General features: G+C 44.3%; 1 protein-coding gene across 1 annotated transcript in view; it reads right to left on the bottom strand.

Moving 5' to 3' along the window:
* Positions 1 to 19,321, bottom strand: part of LOC132866523 (cytochrome P450 3A27-like) — a 65,670-nt gene extending 46,349 nt beyond the window's left edge. The window contains exons 1-5 of the mRNA XM_060899346.1: positions 19,251 to 19,321; positions 18,468 to 18,561; positions 18,329 to 18,381; positions 17,417 to 17,516; positions 16,863 to 16,976 (exon numbers count right to left, since the gene is read on the bottom strand). Coding sequence (XP_060755329.1) covers positions 16,863 to 16,976; positions 17,417 to 17,516; positions 18,329 to 18,381; positions 18,468 to 18,561; positions 19,251 to 19,321 — 432 coding nt within the window. The remainder of the gene's footprint in view (positions 1 to 16,862; positions 16,977 to 17,416; positions 17,517 to 18,328; positions 18,382 to 18,467; positions 18,562 to 19,250) is intronic.
* Positions 19,322 to 19,592: the final 271 nt, after the last annotated feature.

Raw genomic sequence — 19,592 nt, 5'->3', positions numbered from 1 at the left:
AAAACCTGACAGCAAGGACAGGATCCATGGAGTGGGATTTGCAGTGAAAACGGCGCTATTGAAAAACATCACTACCATCTGGCATTAATGAGTGCATCATGAAATTTCACTTCCCGCTCTCGAAGTCCCAGCACATTACCATCATTAGTGCTTACTGTATGCACCAACTCTTGCAAGCTCAGATGATGCCAAGGAGCAGTTCTACAAAGACCTGGACCAGATCATCAGGTCAACCCCTGCCAGTGACGAGCTAGTCATCCTTGGTGACTTTAATGCCAGGGTAGGACAGGACTACCAGAGCTGGGACGGTATGCTTGGGAGGCATGGTGTGGGAAAACTGAACAGCAAGCATGTGTGCTGAGCATGGCCTGTGCATCACTAACACCATGTTTCACATTGCGGATGAGTACAAAACCACTTGGATGCATCCCATATCCAAACATTGGCACATGATTGACTTTATCATTTGCCAGCATGACCTGCAGGATGTCAGGATCATTCAATGCAAGGAGCAGAGTGTTGGACAGAACACAGGCTGGTCAGAGCAGTCTTCAACCTGCCTGTCGCTCCCCACTACCGCAAGACCCCTAAAGCTCTGATGGGGTCCTTTGACACAGCAAAATTGAAACATCCATCTGGCTTCATTCGTTTCCACAAGGCACTAGAGGAGAAATTTCCTGAGGATACGAGCCTCACTGGCTCCAATACTGACAAGTGGGCTCAATTCAAAGATACATGCACAGCCACTGCAAAAGAAGTGCTGGCTCCCAAAGCCCGGAAACACGAAGACTGGTTTGATGAGAACCATGGTCCCATTAGAACTGCCCTGGATGTGAAAAACAAGGCCTTTGCCGAATGGCAGAATGATCCTCTGTCCATATCAAAGAAAGACAAGTTCAAAAACTTGCAGACCAAGGTGCAAAAAGAACTGAGGGAAATGCAGGACCAGTAGTGGCAGGAAAAGGTGGAGGAAGTTCAGCTCTATGCCGACACTCACAACATAAAGCAGTTCTTCAATGCCCTAAAGCAAGTCTTTGGTCCAACAAGATCAGGCTGCTCTCCACTATTGTCCTCAGACAGATCATTCCTGATCAAAGACCAGGAAGGACTGAGAAAACTCTGGGCTGAGCACTTTTCCACTTTGCTCAACCAGCCCTCAACTGTCGAACCAACAGCATTTCAACAGATCCCTCAACAGCCTGTCCTTGAAGAACTGGATATGCCGCCCTCAGTCAGTGAGATAGAAAAAGCCATATCATCCATAAACTCTGGCAAGGCATCAGGAAAAGACAACATTCCAGCTGAGGTCTACGAAGCAGTGGGCCCAAATGCTCTGAAGGCTTTCCAAGATGTTCTGCAAAAGCATATAGATTGAGGAGAACATGCCTGAGAATTTCCATGATGCTCTTATTGTATCCCTCTACAAGAACAAGGGAAGCAAAGCCGACTGTGGAAACTACAGAGGTATATTGCTTCTCTCAATTGCAGGCAAGATCCTCGCTCACATCCTCCTAAACAGACTCACTGTCTCCAAAAGAAACCTCCCCGAGGTGCAGTGTGGCTTTAGACCAGGGTGCAGCACTGTGGACATGATATTCACCATGAGACAGGTGCAGGAGAAATGCATTGAGCAGAACAAAGCCCTCTACTCCATCTTTATAGACCTGACAAAGGCCTTCAACACTGTTAACAGAGAGGCCCTGTGGACAGTGCTGGAAAAATATGGTTGCCCTCCCAGGTTCGTGAAGATGATCCGGCTACTCTATGATGACATAACAGGGCAGGTCCTCTGCAGTGGTGACCCCTCTGAAGCATTCACCATCACAAATGGCATGAAACAGGGCTGTGTTCTACCCCCTGTCCTCTTCAACCTGTTCTTCACCTGCATGCTGTCACATATTGTTTGGAACATGGAGGAGGGTGTCTACATCAGATATCATCTGGATGGCTCACGCTTTGATCTCAGGCACCTAAATGCTAAGGCCAAATGCCTCCAGAGACTCATACAGGGAGCCCTCTTCGCTGATGATTGTGCCCTCCTGGCACATAAGAACAGAGACCTGCAGACAATGCTCAACAAGTTTTCTGAGGCATCCAAAGCTTTTAGCCTTACCATCAGCCTAGGTAAGACAGAGGTGTTGCACCAGCCAGCTCTAGATTCAGTCTCACTGGACCCAAGCATCAGCATCGATGGCACACTGCTTAAAAACGTTGATAACTTCAAGTACTTGGGAAGCATCATCTCGAATGATGGATCACTGGACCAAGAGATAACCTCCAGGATCAGCAAGGCAAGCCAGGCACTAGGAAGACTGCACAACAGGGTACTTAACCAGTGTGGTGTCAAGCTCTCCATAAAGTTAAAAGTGTACAGAGCTGTTGCCCTGACATCCCTCCTCTATGGCTGCGAGACTTAGAGTCTGTACCACAGACATATCAAACAACTGGAGAGCTTCCACATGCATGCTCTTTGCTCCATGCTTGGCATCTGATGGCAAGACAGAGTCACCAACCTGCAAGTCCTAGAAAGGGCAGACAGCGCCAGCATTGAAGCCATGCTGATTAAATCTCAACTCCATTGGGTGGGACACATCATCAGGATGGAAGACTATTGCATCCCCTGCCAGTTGCTGTATGGTGAGCTAGTGGATGGTAGAAGGAAGCAAGGTCATCCATGTAAGCGATACAAGGACACCTTGAAGGGGAATCTCCAGTGGTACGACATCAAGCCCAGAGAACTGAAGGCCGCAGCTAGTGACAGAAGTCGCTGGCACACACTGACCCATGCAGCCTCCACAAATTGAAGACAAACGGCAGCAGAGACTCATTGAGGCACAAGACAGACACCACAGAGCACATTCAACAGCTGTCACAACATCAAAATTCCAGTGGTTCATCTGTTCCAAGACTCTGTGTTTCCAGATTTGGACTGCAGAGACACATGAGAAGCCACAAATGAATCATACAACACAACAAGTCTTCTTTGGATACAAAGGACAACTAACCTGAAGTTCCGGAGATGCTTAAGTTCTCAGATATGTTTTTGTTTACTGTTTGATTGTGGTTGCCATATTGTAAACTAACACATATGTTTTCACTTTATTTATCAGGAAGTCCTAGCAATATTTACAAGGATGATGTAGATTTGGCTCCTACACTGAACTAGAGAGATAAGATAATTGAGACAATCCATGTAAACACAAAAGCAGAGCTCATGAGTTAACAGCACAAAACTGCTTCCCTGGCCGCGCAGTTACAGAGAGCTGTGATAACTTCTCTCTCCTGTTTCACCAATCCCCAGATCTTTAAAGGGGTTTCTGTGGATCTTTGTGAATGATTTATCTGGAAGAGAAGAGCAGGGAGGATTGAGACTGGAGTGGCTGTGGTTTGTTTACACCTAATACTAAAACTTGTAGCATTCATAACAAAGATGAGTACAAAAAGCCCAAAAATTCCTACTTACCTGGGCATAAACAATACAGCATTTATCTTGTAGTGTCTTGATCCCCAGATCTTTAACTCAGCCACATATAAAAAGTTGCACAAATTTTTTTTTTTTAAATGATCTTAACTTTGATGCTACCTTTAACTTCATGGCTATGGTGAACAAACTAAGCAGAGATGTACATCCCCTGCCTGGGCCATCTACTGGATCTGTGTTAAGGATAACTACTCGAATCACAAACCACTCTAATGATCATCGTGCAATAAAGGATCCATGCATTCAGTTTGTCAACAATGCGGTTGATGTCTGCAGAACAAACAATCTCCTCCATAATTTCACTTCCGTAAGCATTCAACCAACAAGGGCATTGGGCCGTACAGATCAAAATAATCAGATTTGTGGACAGCGGCACTATCAATTTCTCATTTGAACATACGCTCACTGAAAAACCACGCACATTTCCATCAAGTTCACAATCTTATAACTGGGGGTGATTTTGATGTGTTTTCTATTTCTGAGTCTTGGCTCAACTCATCTGTGAAAAACAAGGAAATCAACAATGACGGTTATAGGCTCATCAGATTGCACTGGGAGGGGCGTGCTGGCACGGGCATTTGTGTGTATATACGAAACACCTTGGAAGTGAAAATACTTTGTGATCTTATGGCTACATCTGCTAGTGGCTTCCAACAACTTTGGCTGAGTTTGCAACACAAAATGTTAAAGTCTCTGATCATCTGTTTCGCATATACAGTGGTGCTTGAAAGTTTGTGAACCCTTTAGAATTTTCTATATTTCTGCATAAATATGACCTAAAACATCATCAGATTTTCACACAAGTCCTAAAAGTAGATAAAGAGAACCCAGTTAAACAAATGAGACAAAAATATTATACTTGGTCATTTATTTATTGAGGAAAATGATCCAATATTACATATCTGTGAGTGGCAAAAGTATGTGAACCTTTGCTTTCAGTATCTGGTGTGACCCCCTTGTGCAGCAATAACTGCAACTAAACATTTGCGGTAACTGTTGATCAGTCCTGCACACCGGCTTGGAGGAATTTTAGCCCATTCCTCCGTACAGAACAGCTTCAACTCTGGGATGTTGGTGGGTTTCCTCACATGAACTGCTCGCTTCAGGTCCTTCCACAACATTTCGATCGGATTAAGGTCAGGACTTTGACTTGGCCATTCCAAAACATTAACTTTATTCTTCTTTAACCATTCTTTGTTAGAACGACTTGTGTGCTTAGGGTCGTTGTCTTGCTGCATGACCCACCTTCTCTTGAGATTCAGTTCATGGACAGATGTCCTGACATTTTCCTTTAGAATTCACTGGTATAATTCAGAATTCATTGTTCCATCAATGATGGCAAGCTGTCCTGGCCCAGATGCAGCAAAACAGGCCCAAACCATGATACTACCACCACCATGTTTCACAGATGGGATAAGGTTCTTATGCTGGAATACACTGTTTTCCTTTCTCCAAACATAACGCTTCTCATTTAAACCAAAAAATTATATTTTGGTCTCATCCATCCACAAAACATTTTTCCAATAGCCTTCTGGCTTGTCCACGTGATCTTTAGCAAACTGCAGACGAGCAGCAATGTTCTTTTTGGAGAGCAGTGGCTTTCTCCTTGCAACCCTGCCATGCACACCATTGTTGTTCAGTGTTCTCCTGATGGTGGACTCATGAACATTAACATTAGCCAATGTGAGAGAGGCCTTCAGTTGCTTAGAAGTTACCCTGGGGTCCTTTGTGACCTCGTCGACTATTACACGCCTTGCTCTTGGAGTGATCTTTGTTGGTCGACCACTCCTGGGGAGGGTAACAATGGTCTTGAATTTCCTCCATTTGTACATAATCTGTCTGACTGTGGATTGGTGGAGTCCAAACTCTTTAGAGATGATTTTGTAACCTTTTCCAGCCTGATGAGCATCAACAACGCTTTTTCTGAGGTCCTCAGAAATCTCCTTTGTTCGTGCCATGATACACTTCCACAAATGCGTGTTGTGAAGATCAGACTTTGATAGATCCCTGTTCTTTAAATAAAACAGGGTGCCCACTCACACCTGATTGTCATCCCATTGATTGAAAACACCTGACTCTAATTTCACCTTTAAATTAACTGCTAATCCTAGAGGTTCACATACTTTTGCCACTCACAGATATGTAATATTGGATCATTCTCCTCAATAAATAAATGACCAAGTATAATATTTTTGTCTCATTTGTTTAACTGGGTTCTCTTTATCTACTTTTAGGACTTGTGTGAAAATCTGATGATGTTTTAGGTCATATTTATGCAGAAATATAGAAAATTCTAAAGGGTTCACAAACTTTCAAGCACCACTGTAGACCCCCGGACATCCTCTTGACCTGCCTCACAGATGATTTTGTTCCTGCTGTTGTTGACCCCCAGGCCACCCTACTTGGAAAGGAAATCATAATAACCAGTGACCTTAACTGTAACATCCTGGCTGACAAGCCTGAGTCTCGCACCCTGAAAGACATGTGCTCCATCTTGAATCTTAGTCAGCTCATCACTGATTCAACTAGGGTGATGGAAACTACCAAATCGCTGATTGAGGTCATCCTTGTCCACAGAAAAGAACTCATAAAACACAGTGGGGTCCTACAAATTAAAATAAGTGATCACTTTCTAGTGTACAGTGTACTCAACTTGAAGCTCCCAAAATCTCGACCAGCAGTCATTACAATGCACAGTTATACGGTAAGAACTTTGACAGTGAAGCTTTTAATGCAGATATTTCACATGTCCCTTGGGACACTATTAACCAGTTTGACAATACTGATGATCAGTTATCTACCTTCAATAAGTTGTTTCTTAATGTCCTGCATCCATCATGCACCTTTAAGAACCTTTACAGTTAAGTATAGGAAATCTTATGTGATTACTCCTGAGATCAAAGGCCTTATGTCCCAACGTGATGCCTTACAGAAACGTGCCCACAAGACCTCTCATCCCAGTGACTGGGATGCATATAGAGTATTACATCATGAAGTTAAGTCAAAGATCATTAAGGCTGAGTCAGAGTTTGTCAGAAATGAGATCAATTCAAATAAGCAAACCAAGTCTTCTATATGGAAAACTGTGCATCGCTGCCTGAACCCAGGAGGAGGAAGCTCTACACAGTCATACTCTCGCAACTGCTCTGATGTTGCCAATGAGTTTAATCAGTTCTTTATCTCTGTCGGCAACAAAGCTGCCAAGCAGGCAGAACAGTTTGCTATGGACTTTGATTTGCACCTTCTAGAGATACATTCTCTAGCCCCAGCAGCTTCTGTGGAGGACTCCACACCGAAATTTGCATTCAAGCAAGTCATTCCTGAGCATGTCAGGAAATCATTACTAGTATGTCATCTAACAAGTCACCAGGCTTTGACAAGGTCAGCACGGGTGTTATTAAGTCCTGCCTTCTGCACATCTTACCTGTTATCACAAGTCTCTTCAACACCTCTCTGATGTCCAGGATCTTTCCCACGGACTGGAAACAGGCTGAGGTGGTTGCCCATTTTAAAGATGGCAACCACAAGGTGGCCAGCAATAACAGACCTCTCTCTTTGTTGCCTGTCCTGTCAAAGGTGTTAGAGTGAATTGCGCATGAGTAGTTGGTACATTTCCTTACATTGAACAATAAGTTGTCGGTCCATCAAAGTGGTAATAAATGGCTTCACTCCATGGAAACTCTTGGCATATTCTTTCTTAGCCACCTTTATAAAGCGGTTGATGAAAAGAAACTGACAGGTGTGTTGATGCTAGACCTTAGCAAGGCATTTGATAGCATTCATCATGAGACTCTGCTTACAAAACTTTCCAACCTTGGCGTGTCTGATGATGCTCTGGCCTGGCTTAGTAGCTACCTCTCTGGCCACCAGCAGCATGTGTGTATTAATAGCATGCTGTCAAGTGCCCTTACTATCCAGCATGGCATCCCGCAAGGTTCTATTTTGGGACCACTGCTTTTCAATCTTTACCTGAATGATCTTCCCCTTGTATACAAAACCAGCAATGCGGAATAATATGTTGATGACTCAAAGTTGTATTTATCCTTCCCGCGGAATACTATGGATGATGCTTAGCTGATCTCAAGAAAGAGCTACTGCGTGTGGCATCGTGGTGTTGTTCTAACTGCCTACGCATTAACCCAGAGAAGACCAAAATGTTGCATTTTTGGATCAAGCAAAATGTTGAATCAAGTTTTGGTTCCTGCAATGACTTTCCCAGAGAGGAACTGAAGGTAGAAGACTCTGAAGGACCTAGGTGTGATCTTAGACAAAGGACTCTCATTTAAGGAGCATGTGGACACTCTTGTTTCATGTCTCATGGGAAAGTTGGCATTATTAGCAGATTAGCAGAATCAAGCATCTTCTTGATCATTCCACCTTATTCACTGTAATCAATTCACTTGTATTTTCCAAGCTGTTTTACTGTTCCTCCATATGGGCTGGTACCAGTAAGCATAATATCTCCAAACTTCAGTTAGTCCAGAACTTTGCTGCCCGCATTCTTTCAGGAAAGCAGAAATTTGACCACATTCAGCCAACACTCAAACAGTTGAAACTTCTTCCTGTAGTGGATTGTCTTCATCTCAGATGATGTGCAAATGTACAAGTGCCTTAATGGATTAGCACCTAGCTATTTGTGCAACATGTTCAACAAGAGACTGCAAATTCACGACTACAACACCAGAAAAAGGGACTCGCTGCACCTCCCTAAGTGCAGGACTGCTCTAGCTCAGAACTCGTTTCCTTACAGAGGTGCAAAAATCTGGAACTCGTTGCCCGATGAGATAAAGAATTGCTCTACAGCCCTGGTGCAAATCCTACACAGGATCCTGTAAGATCCTGTAGGATCCTGGTAGGATCTTATTTAGGAATGGGATCCTGAATAGGATCCTACATAGGAACAGGATCCTATTTAAGATCCTGAATAGGATCCTATGTAGAAATAGGATCTTGCACAGGATTACATTCCTATTTAAGATCCTAAGTAGAAATAGGATCCTATATAAGATCCTGTGCAGGATCCTAAATAGGATCCTAGAAGGAGCCAAAATCTTGGAAGTGATAGGATCTTGAACAGGATCCTGTATAAGATCTTAAAAAGTATCAGGATCCTGTAAAAGATCCTAAGTAGGATCCTGAATAAGATCCTAGCTCATATGCTTCAGGATCCTAAGTAGGATCTTGTAGGATCTTAAACAAGATCTTGAGTGGGATCCTGAATAAGATCCTAACTCAAATGCTTCAGAATCCTGAGTATGATCTTGTAGGATATTAAACAAGATCTTGAGTAGGATCCCGAATGAGATCCTAACTCAAATGCTTCAGGATCCTGAGTAGCATCTTGTAGGATCTTAAACAAGATCTTGAACAGGATCCTGAATAAGATCCTAACTCAATTGCAGCAGGATCCTGTGTAGGATCTTGTAGGATCTTAAACAAGATCTTGAACAGGATCCTAACTGGATACCAACAGGATCCTGGGTATGTTCTTGTAGGATCTTAACAAGATCCTAAGTAGGATCCTGAATAAGATCCTAACTGGATACCAACAGGATCCTGAGTAGGTTCTTGCCGAATGAATTCCCAATACTCTGATTCAGCAAATTCAGGGTAGCATGGAAACAAGGCTTGCTAGCCCTAAATTCTTGAATAGATAGTGCATTTAAAGTTTTTTTGCGAGATTTTTTTAAACTTAAATAAATATCCTTCTGTACAAGAGCAGAAGAGGGCTCACACATACTATATGTGATTTAGGGTTTAAATATAGCTAAATATGATGACCTTTATTTCAACAAACCATAATAATGTGAATATGGAAGACAATTTTAACTATTCCATGATAATATTTCAGAGTTACAGTTTTCATTAGTTTGCTTGAATAAAGTTATAAAGAGCAGTGTTCCATATTTATTCAACTATGAAACCTAGTACAATCAACAGCATGTTTGGTTGAAAAATAACCTTCATAATAATGTAATTCATCTAAAAGTATGCATACCCTGGTGCAAATCCTGGCCAGGATCCTACCAGGATCCCAGCAGGATCTTACCAGGATCCTAACCAGGATCTTGTACAGGATCTGAAATATAATCCTAAAGGATCTTGTCCAAGATCCTGCAGGATCCTGTACAAGATCCTGTAGGATCCTGTACAAGATTCTGTAGGATCCTTCACAAAATCTTGTAGGATCTTACCAGGATCCTATAGGATCCTGTACAAGATCCTGGTTAGGATCCTAAAGGATCTTGTCCAATATCCTACAGGATCCTGTACAAGATCCTATAGGATCCTACAGGATCCTGTCCAGGATCCTGTAGGATCTTGGACAAGATCCTTTAGGATTATATTTCAGATCCTGTACAAGATCCTGGTAAGATCCTGCTAGGATCCTGGCCAGGATTTGCACCAGGGAGTAGCCTCTTAAGTGCCAGCTGAGACAACACTTGCTGAGTGATTGGCTTATGAGTTAATATTTGTATATTGGAATTTATGGCAGTATTTTGACCAATAATTATAGTTAACTGTAGGTTTATTATTGATTTATGAGTCGATTTGGTGATTTCTTGAATTGTAAATAGGATATATATATATATATATATATATATATATATATATATATATATATATATATATATATATATACACACACACACTTACTTCATTATATTGTAAATTGGATATGAAGATCCCGTTCGGGAATCCAATAAAGTCTTTTGTATTTGTACTCCTCCATGCTCTTCCAGGTTTTCATCTGCGTGTCTGTGTAGAATGATGTCTGCAGCACCAAGTAGTTTGAGGTGTCAGGGAACTCAACAGATGGATAATTTTCCAACTCATAGGAAAAATCTTTCTTTGATAATGTGTAAGGATCTATTCCATTGCAAAGAACAAATTTCTGGAGATATCTTGGCCTCTAAACTACAAAAATAGTTGGAGACAGTAGCTCTTTGCATAGGCAGCCAAATCGGTTTGCCTGACCACCACTTCACTGGAAGTAAACTTGCAAGCAAAAGTCATGTGACCAAATACAACCTCATCTCTCATCATCTCATCATCTCTAGCCGCTTTATCCTTCTACAGGGTCGCAGGCAAGCTGGAGCCTATCCCAGCTGACTACGGGCGAAAGGCGGGGTACACCCTGGACAAGTCGCCAGGTCATCACAGGGCTGACACATAGACACAGACAACCATTCACACTCACACCTATGGTCAATTTAGAGTCACCAGTTAACCTAACCTGCATGTCTTTGGACTGTGGGGGAAACCGGAGCACCCGGAGGAAACCCACACGGACACGGGGAGAACATGCAAACTCCACACAGAAAGGCCCTCGCCAGCCCCGGGGCTCGAACCCAGGACCTTCTTGCTGTGAGGCGACAGCGCTAACCACTACTCCACCGTGCCGCCCTCAAATACAACCTATTCTGAGAAACTCCAACACCAGTTCTCAGTCAGTGACTCTGTAACTGTCTGGAAAGTGCTCAGACAGATCACAAACTACAAACCTACAGCCCTCCACTCTGTAAACAGCTTGCACCTGGCTAACCAATTGAAAGAGTTTTGCCATTGCTTTGAAAGATGATGGGACTGTCCTGACATCATCCCTGTGACTCCACACACCAGCTCCTGTCCACCACCTCAGCTGCAGCCTGGACCTCTCTACAATGTCATACCTTGGAAGTGCCCCTCCCCCACCACAGCTTCAACCTCTCTCCATTCTGGAGAGATGTTAACAGACTGGTTAAGAAGCTGAACCTCTTCAAAGTCACAGCTACCAATTCTGTCTCTCCATCCACCCTGAAGCACTGTGCTGATCAGCTTTCTCTGGTGTTCACAGACATCTTTAACACCTCACAGGAGACATGCCATGTGTCAGCCTGCTTCAAATCCTCCACCATTATCCCTGTCCTCAAAAAACCAAGGATCACAGAACTTAACAATGACAGACCTGTCACACTGACCTCTGTTGTAATGAAGTGCTGTCCTACCTTCAATACATCACTGATCCACTCCTGGGCCCCTTGCAGTTCGCCTACAGAGCCAACAAGTCTGTAGATGATGCAGTCAACATGACTCCATTTCATCCTCCAGTACCTGGACTCCCCAGGAACCTATGCTACGATCCTGTTTGTGGATTTTAGCTCTGCCTTCAACACTATCATCCCAGCTCTTCTGCAGGACAAGCTCTCCCAGGTGAGCATGCCTGACTCCACCTGCAGATGGATCACTGACTTCCTGTCTGACAGGAAGCAGCACATGAAGCTGGGGAAACACATCTCTGACTCCTGAACCATTAGCACCAGATCCCCCCCCCAAGGCTGCATCCTCTCTCTCCTCTACTCCCTGTACACCAACAGCTGCACCTCCAGTCATCAGTATGTCAAGCTCCTAAAGTTCACAGATGACACCACCCTCCTTGGACTCATCTCTGATGAGAATGAGTTTGCCTACAGGTGGGAGATTGACCATCTGGTGTCCTGGTGCAAGCAAAACAACTTGGAGCTCAATGCTCTAAAGATAGTGGAGATGATTGCAGACTTCAGGAGGAGCTCTGCCACACCCTCCCCATTGACCTCTGTGGAGTATTTTCACTTCCTGGGCACCACCATCATACAGAACCTCAAGTTGGAGAAGAATATCAGCTCCCTCACTAAGAAAGCACAGCATAGTATGTTCTTCCTGTGGCAGTTGAAGAAGTTCAACCTGCCAAAGACAATGACAATGCACTTTTACACCACCATCATTGAGTCCATCTTCACCTCCTCCATCACTGTCTGGTACAATGCTGTCAAGGACAAAGGTAGATTGCAGTGCATCATTCACTCTGCCAAGAAGGTGATCAGCTTCAATTCTCCATCTCTCCTGGACCCTGAGGAGGGCAGAAAGGATTGTGGCAGATTCCTCCCACCCCAGACACAAACTTCTTGAGACACTCCCCTCTGGCAGGAGGCTGCAGTCCATTAGGACCAAAACCTCATGCCACAAGGTCAGGTTTTTCCCCATTGCAGTTGGCCTCATTAATCAGGTTAGAGACCCACACTGACTCTGCCCACCCTCCCACACACACACACACACACACACACACACACACCTAATGCATTACATTAATGCACTTCCTCTCTTGGATTTCTGTGTTGCACATTTCATGACGTGTTCTTCATTCTGTAATTTTTTATTGCACATTCCTACACGTGTCTTGGACACTCGGGTGAAGAGAGGGGCTGAGCTGTCAACTGATCACCACCTGGTGGTGAGTTGGATCCGCTGGCGGAGGAGGAAGCTGGACAGACCTGGCAGGCCCAAACGTATGGTGAGGGTCTGCTGGGAACGTCTGGCCGAGCACTCTGTTGGGGAGGTCTTTAACTCCCACCTCCGGGAGAGCTTTTCCCAGCTTCCGAGGGAGGCGGCGGACATTGAGTCTGAGTGGACCATGTTCTCTACCTCCATTGTGGACGCAGCTGTTCGGAGCTGTGGCCGCAAGGTCTCCGGTGCCTGTCGTGGTGGCAATCCCCAAACCCGGTGGTGGACACTGGAAGTAAGGGATGCCGTCAAGCTGAAGAAGGAGTCCTATCGGGCCATGTTAACCTCCAGGACTCCCGAGGCAGCTGACGGGTATTGGCAGGCCAGGCGTGCTGCAGCTCGGGCAGTTGCGGAGGCAAAAACTCGGAACTGGGAGGAGTTCGGGGAGGCCATGGAGAAGGACTATCGGTCGGCCTCGAAGAAATTCTGGCAAACCGTCCGGCGCCTCAGGAGGGGGAAGCAGTACTCTGCCAACACTGTTTACAGTGCGGGTGGGGAGCTGTTGACCTCGACTGGGGACATTGTCGGGCGGTGGAAGGAATACTTTGAGGATCTCCTCAATCCTACCGTCATGTCTTCCACTGAGGAGACTGAGGCTGATGACTCAGAGGTGGACTCGTCCATTACCCAAGCCGAAGTCACTGAGGTGGTATGCAAGCTCCTCGGTGGCAAGGCACCGGGGGTGGATGAGATCCGCCCTGAGTATCTCAAGTCTCTGGATGTTGTGGGGCTGTCTTGGTTGACACGCCTCTGCAACATCGCGTGGCGGTCAGGGACAGTGCCTCTGGAGTGGCAGACTGGGGTGGTGGTCCCTCTTTTTAAGAAAGGGGACCGGAGAGTGTGCTCCAATTATAGGGGAATCACACTTCTCAGCCTCCCAGGGAAGGTTTACTCCAGGGTACTGGAGAGGAGAATTCAACCAATAGTCGAACCTCGGATCCAGGAGGAACAATGCGGTTTTCGTCCTGGTCGCGGAACACTGGACCAGCTCTATACTCTTCATAGGGTGCTCGAGGGTTCATGGGAGTTTGCCCAACCAGTCCACATGTGCTTTGTGGATCTGGAGAAGGCATTCGACCGTGTCCCCCGTAGTATTCTGTGGGGGGTGCTTTGGGAGTAAGGGGTTCGGGGCTCTTTGCTAAGGGCTGTCCGGTCCCTGTACGAACGGAGCAGGAGTCTGGTTCGCATTGCCGGCAGTAAGTCAGACCTGTTCCCAGTGCATGTTGGACTCCAGCAGGGCTGCCCTTTGTCACCGGTTCTGTTCATAATTTTTATGGACAGAATTTCTAGGCGCAGCCAGGGGCCAGAAGGAATCCTGTTTGGGAACCACAGGATTTCATCTCTGCTTTTTGCGGATGATGTTGTCCTGTTGGCTTCTTCAAACCAGGACCTTCAGCATGCACTGGGGCGGTTTGCAGTCGAGTGTGAAGCGGCTGGGATGAGAATCAGCACCTCCAAGTCCGAGGCCATGGTTCTCGACTGGAAAAAGGTGGCTTGCCCTCTCCAGGTTGGTGGAGAAGTTCTGCCTCAAGTGGAGGAGTTTAAGTATCTCAGGATCTTGTTCACGAGTGAGGGAAGGATGGAGCGTGAGGTCGACAGACGGATCGGTGCAGCCTCCGCAGTGATGCGGTCGCTTTACCGGTCCGTCGTGGTGAAGAAGGAGCTGAGCCAAAAGGCGAGGCTCTCAATTTACCGGTCGATCTACGTTCCGACTCTCACCTATGGTCATGAGCTTTGGGTAATGAGCGAAAGGACAAGATTGCGGATACAAGCGGCTGAAATGAGTTTCCTTCACAGGGTGGCTGGGCGCTCCCTGAGAGATAGGGTGAGAAGCACAGTCACTCGGGAGGAGCTCGGAGTAGAGCCACTGCTGCTCCACATTGAGAGGAATCAGCTGAGGTGGCTCGGGCATCTTTTTCGGATGCCTCCTGGACGCCTCCCTGGGGAGGTGTTCTAGGCATGTCCCCCCGGGAGGAGGCCCCGGGGAAGACCCAGGACACGCTGGAGGGACTATGTCTCTCGGCTGGCCTGGGAACGCCTCGGTGTTCTTCCCGAGGAGCTGGCCGAGGTGTCTGGGGAGAGGGAAGTTTGGGCTTCCCTGCTTAGACTGCTGCCTCCGCGACCCGGTCCTGGATAAAGCGGAAGAAGACGAGACGAGATGAGACATTCCTACACATACTCTACAGGGGTGGGTTTCCCAAAAGCCTCTTAACACTAAGAGCATCTTAACTAGGAGAGAGTGTTCATTGTGATGCTCGCTCTACCATTTAACGATGATCTTTGTGCTACAATGCTTTTGGAAAAGCCATCCAAGTTTGGTCATTTAAATAATTCATTGCACATATTCTTTTAATATTTTTCTTATTTTCTAACTTTATATTTCTTCATATTTTTATTGTAAATGCTCTAGTTATTGTATACACCAGCAGAGACCACAGGATCTGGGGTAGTATTGAGTACTGGCAAATCTAGGCCTTGAATCTCCATGGCAGGCCCTACTTGTCCACCTTGGTGAGCTAGGTTCCAAACTCTTCGCTAGTTTTCTTGATGCAAGCAGTGCCTTTGAGGCTGCAGTTAAAGATTTTCATGAGGCTCTTGACTGACTGCTCTGTAATGGACAGGATGGTGGCTCCAGCAATTGAGAATGGGAACTTGTCCACTATTTCCCCCTTCTTCAGCAATAGAGACCTTGATTTTATTGGTTTAAACCTCATCTTTGCCCAAGTGCTGAGCTTCTCTAGGCCTTGAAAAATCCACCTGCTGCCTGGGACTGATGTTATAGTGTCAGTAAGGTCATCCATGAAGGCTCTTATGGGAGGCTGTCAGACTCCAGACTTGGTCAAGGGACCTTTGCATTTGGACTCCACTGTCTTGACAAGCATGTTCATGGCAAGGGCAAAAAAGATGACCGAGATGGTGCAGCCTGTTATGATGCCTTTTTCAAGCCAATGCCAGTCTGATGTACCAGAACCCATGGTGACTCTTAACTTGAAGTTGTTGTAATAGTCCAATACAAGGTTCTTAACTTTGCTGGGAACATGTTGATGCAGTGAAAGCTCAACGAGTTTGTGTGGTATTGATCCATAAGCATTTGCCAGATCCAGCCACATTATCATTAGCTCCCCTTTTCCTTCTTGTGCCTCTGATAAGATGTGACTACACCAGTGTGTTCCAACTAGCCAGGCATTCCACTGATCCCACCCTACTGGACAGTAGTGTCAATGTAGTTGTTTTTCAGAAGGAACTCGGTTATTCATTGTGACAAGACACTGAAGAATGTTTTGCCTTCCACATTTAGCAGCAAGATGGATCTAAACTGACTGATGGCCATTGAATTCTCTTCTTTGGGGTTCCAGACTCCCTCTGCACAGCTCCACTGGTTAGCTACCCTTACCCTGCGCCAGATCACCCTTCAGATCTTAAAAAGGTGTAACGCTTGTAAATTGTATATACAACTCCACTTGGACCTGAGGCAGAGGCTGATCTTGCTCCTTTGACCACCTCCTGAACCTCTGTCAAGCTAGGCTCCCTCATGGCAAACTCCACCGTTGGCGGTTGTGGGCTTATGAGGGCCAGATGTGGCTCAAGTTCTTGGTCTCTCTCTGGATTGCTTAGAGTGGTGTGCAGAAAGGTGTTCATTTCCTCAGCTGAGCACCTGAGGCTGCCGCTGTGGTTGTCCTCCAGTAGCTTATTTTTGAAGGCAAAAGGGTTAGAACACCAGGATCAGATCCTGTGCGCTGTAGCTCGTTCTCCTGCTCCATGCATTTCATCCTGCCTTGGTGTATTTCATCAGGCCTGGCCTGATGTAATTTAATAAATAATGTGCCTCTCAATTTGTGGAGATTAACCATCATTTTTGTGGTCATTATTTCATGATTATAATCCTTGCCTGACTATAGCCATAGAATAATAGTGAGGATGCAGTCATGGATACTTTAACATTATCATTAAGAAGAAATGAAAAGTGTGTGTTTCACAGTTAAGAGGAATTTAATGGTGTTGGGTTCACACACACACACACACGCACACACACACACACACACACACACACACACACACACACACACACACACACACACACCTCCTTCTGTCTGCTGCTGGCAAATGATGGAGAGAGAATTCTCCTGATTCTCCTCCAGTCCTCATCCTCAGTGAAGACTATGGCGTCATCCAGACTTCCAGTGACACGGACATTCTGAGCAAAAAACCTTTATACATTAAAATCAATCACAGTTAAAGATTGAATAGTTTTAGATTTGATGTTATTAGTATTTATAATCACTTTGGTTTTCTGCTGCTGAAAGAACAGATTTGTCAATGTCTTGTTTATTACTTTGTAAGGTTTTATTACTGTAATTTATCAATTAAGAATTTATTAATGTGTTAATGTAACACTTTTAAAAATGTCAGGAATAACAAATTCATGCAGCAGTCTAAAATGTTCATTCATAACAAATAATTTCAGCACAGTTTTTGGTTTTCAGTCCAAATTTTTCTTTTCTTTTGCTACTAGGAACTGTGTACACCCCTGTCCACCTGTCTGTCTTTCTCTCCATCAGTCCAGCTCTCTCTCTCTTTCTCTCTCTCATTGTCTCTAAGTATTAAGTGTGTGTGTGTGTGTGTGTGTAATCTCACTCTGCGGTTGGTGAAGTTAGAGTAACATTCTTTAACCAGGACGGTTTTGATGATGTCTGTGTCCATGATACAGAGGACCGGCTGTCTTGCGTCGTATGTACTGTAGAACCAGAACCATTTTATTTTTATTTTGTGATTTTTTTTCACAAATTAAAAACAAACAAACAAACAAAGCATTGTCCATGAACATTAAACAGTAAACATGTGATTTAGGAAAGTGTTAGTTAATTGGCTATTCAGAAGATTGGGACAGTGTACACTGATTTTGTGTGTGTGAGAAAGAGAGAGAGAGAGAGAGAGAGAATAAGAAGAGTAGACACCAAATAACAAACGCACAAAAAAATTACATAACAGTTACTTTAAAATAGAACATTGTGTAAAATCTCTGCAAATAATCCTGTAAAGTGTCAGAACACTGCTGTGGTGTAGAAATTAAAACCTGCTATACATGTCTCTGAGCTGTAGGTGGCGCTAGTGAACTCTGTTGAATGAGACTGGACAATGAATCTTTTCGTGACTCACAACCGAGGCGTTGTCTGTCAGTCATGTGGTTTTCTGATTAAACGATACACACCTCTCAGTGGGGGGTTCATCTGACACACCCCCTTATACTCAACATGCGCTCAGGAACCTCATTGGTCCAGCGCTTAAATGTGAAATAATATAACCTCTCACTAAAAACAAAAAAATTCCAACATAAACTTATCGTTAATATTCCCAGATCATTAGCTGGAACGTTGTGCGAGTAACATTATAAAAACTTCATGAAGCCAGTCCTTTTCCACTGCATTTTCTCAGAACATTGCAGGAACGTTACTTTCACAACATCACACAGCTTTCTTTGCACCAGTTGAGTTCGTTAGAGAACACTGGGGTTACAGCGAAAGTGAATCCAGACTTTAACACACTCACCCCCAAATCCTGCCGTACTTCTGAAAACACTCCAGATCAAAATGACGTATTCCCTAAAATCAGTGAAAGATAGTCTGTAAATAACAATTATTGAATATAACTTTTATTGGATAATGCATACGATATAATATCAACTCACCTTGTAATACGCTAACATGGTTCCAAAAAATGGTACCGGTTTAGGACCAGGAACTTCCAAACGCTTAAAGAAACTGTACGGCCAGTACCCATACCTGAAAACGACACATTACAGTTTATGACAGTTTATACTTGATATAAATCAACATTATAAACAGAAAACCATTGTGAGGCAGAGGTTAAAAATACCGATAAGGACATGATAGCAGTGTTTAACCACACTACATGATTTACTGTCCATCACGTAGAACTGTTGCTATGGCAACATCATGAAGAAAGTTTAATCACCAAGTTGTTTTTATTAAAATACAGTGGTGAGTAAACTATGAACAGGAACCACAGTATTGTTGCATTTTTAAATATTTTACTGCTTTTAATTTAGTTCTTTACCTAAACTTCACCTGCTCACTCACAGTCACAGCAGCTGCTGACTTTACTCTAAATTAGTGCCTTACGTTACGTTATACATGATAGAGTTAAATTTGTAGAGTTAAATATAGATTGACATAATTAAAAAATATTGGTTTAAACATAGTTATATATAGTTAAATGTACAGAGTTAAGGTGTATGGAATCAAAACCTTAAACATATAGAGATAAATATAAAAGTATAGAGATAAATATATGAAGTTAAATATATAGCGTTAAGCGTATAGAGTTAAATAGATTACACACTGTGAGACAGTTTGAGTGTGAAATGTAAAACAGCTTAATTGTTTCACAATTCTTTCATTATTTTCTGTCACTCACAGTGAGATAAAGTGAAATGTGAAATGGTACTTACAGTAGGATGAGGCTGATGAGGATCGCAATTAGAGCCCATGACTCAGCCGAAAAACTCCACCAGTTCGCCATCCTGATGAGTATTACTGTTACGGTTGGGAGTCGTAGTGTGTGTGTGTGTGTGTGTGTGTGAGTGAGAGAGAATTCTTCACCAAAATAAACAAAATCATCCCCTAGATGAACTGCCTCTCCAGAGATGCCCACAAGCACCGGCGACCGATGGTTTTCTCCGCCTACACAGACGGTCTGCGCCGGCTACTCAATCCCAGAAAAAAATAAAAACTTGCCTTTCAATATTCAAACGATTTATATATCGTCTCCGCTGCCCATGATTTGGTGCAAG

This window comes from Neoarius graeffei, chromosome 18, assembly GCF_027579695.1.
Source record: "Neoarius graeffei isolate fNeoGra1 chromosome 18, fNeoGra1.pri, whole genome shotgun sequence".
NCBI classification, from domain to species: Eukaryota; Metazoa; Chordata; class Actinopteri; order Siluriformes; family Ariidae; genus Neoarius; species Neoarius graeffei.
This window is presented reverse-complemented; position numbering and strand designations above follow the sequence as displayed.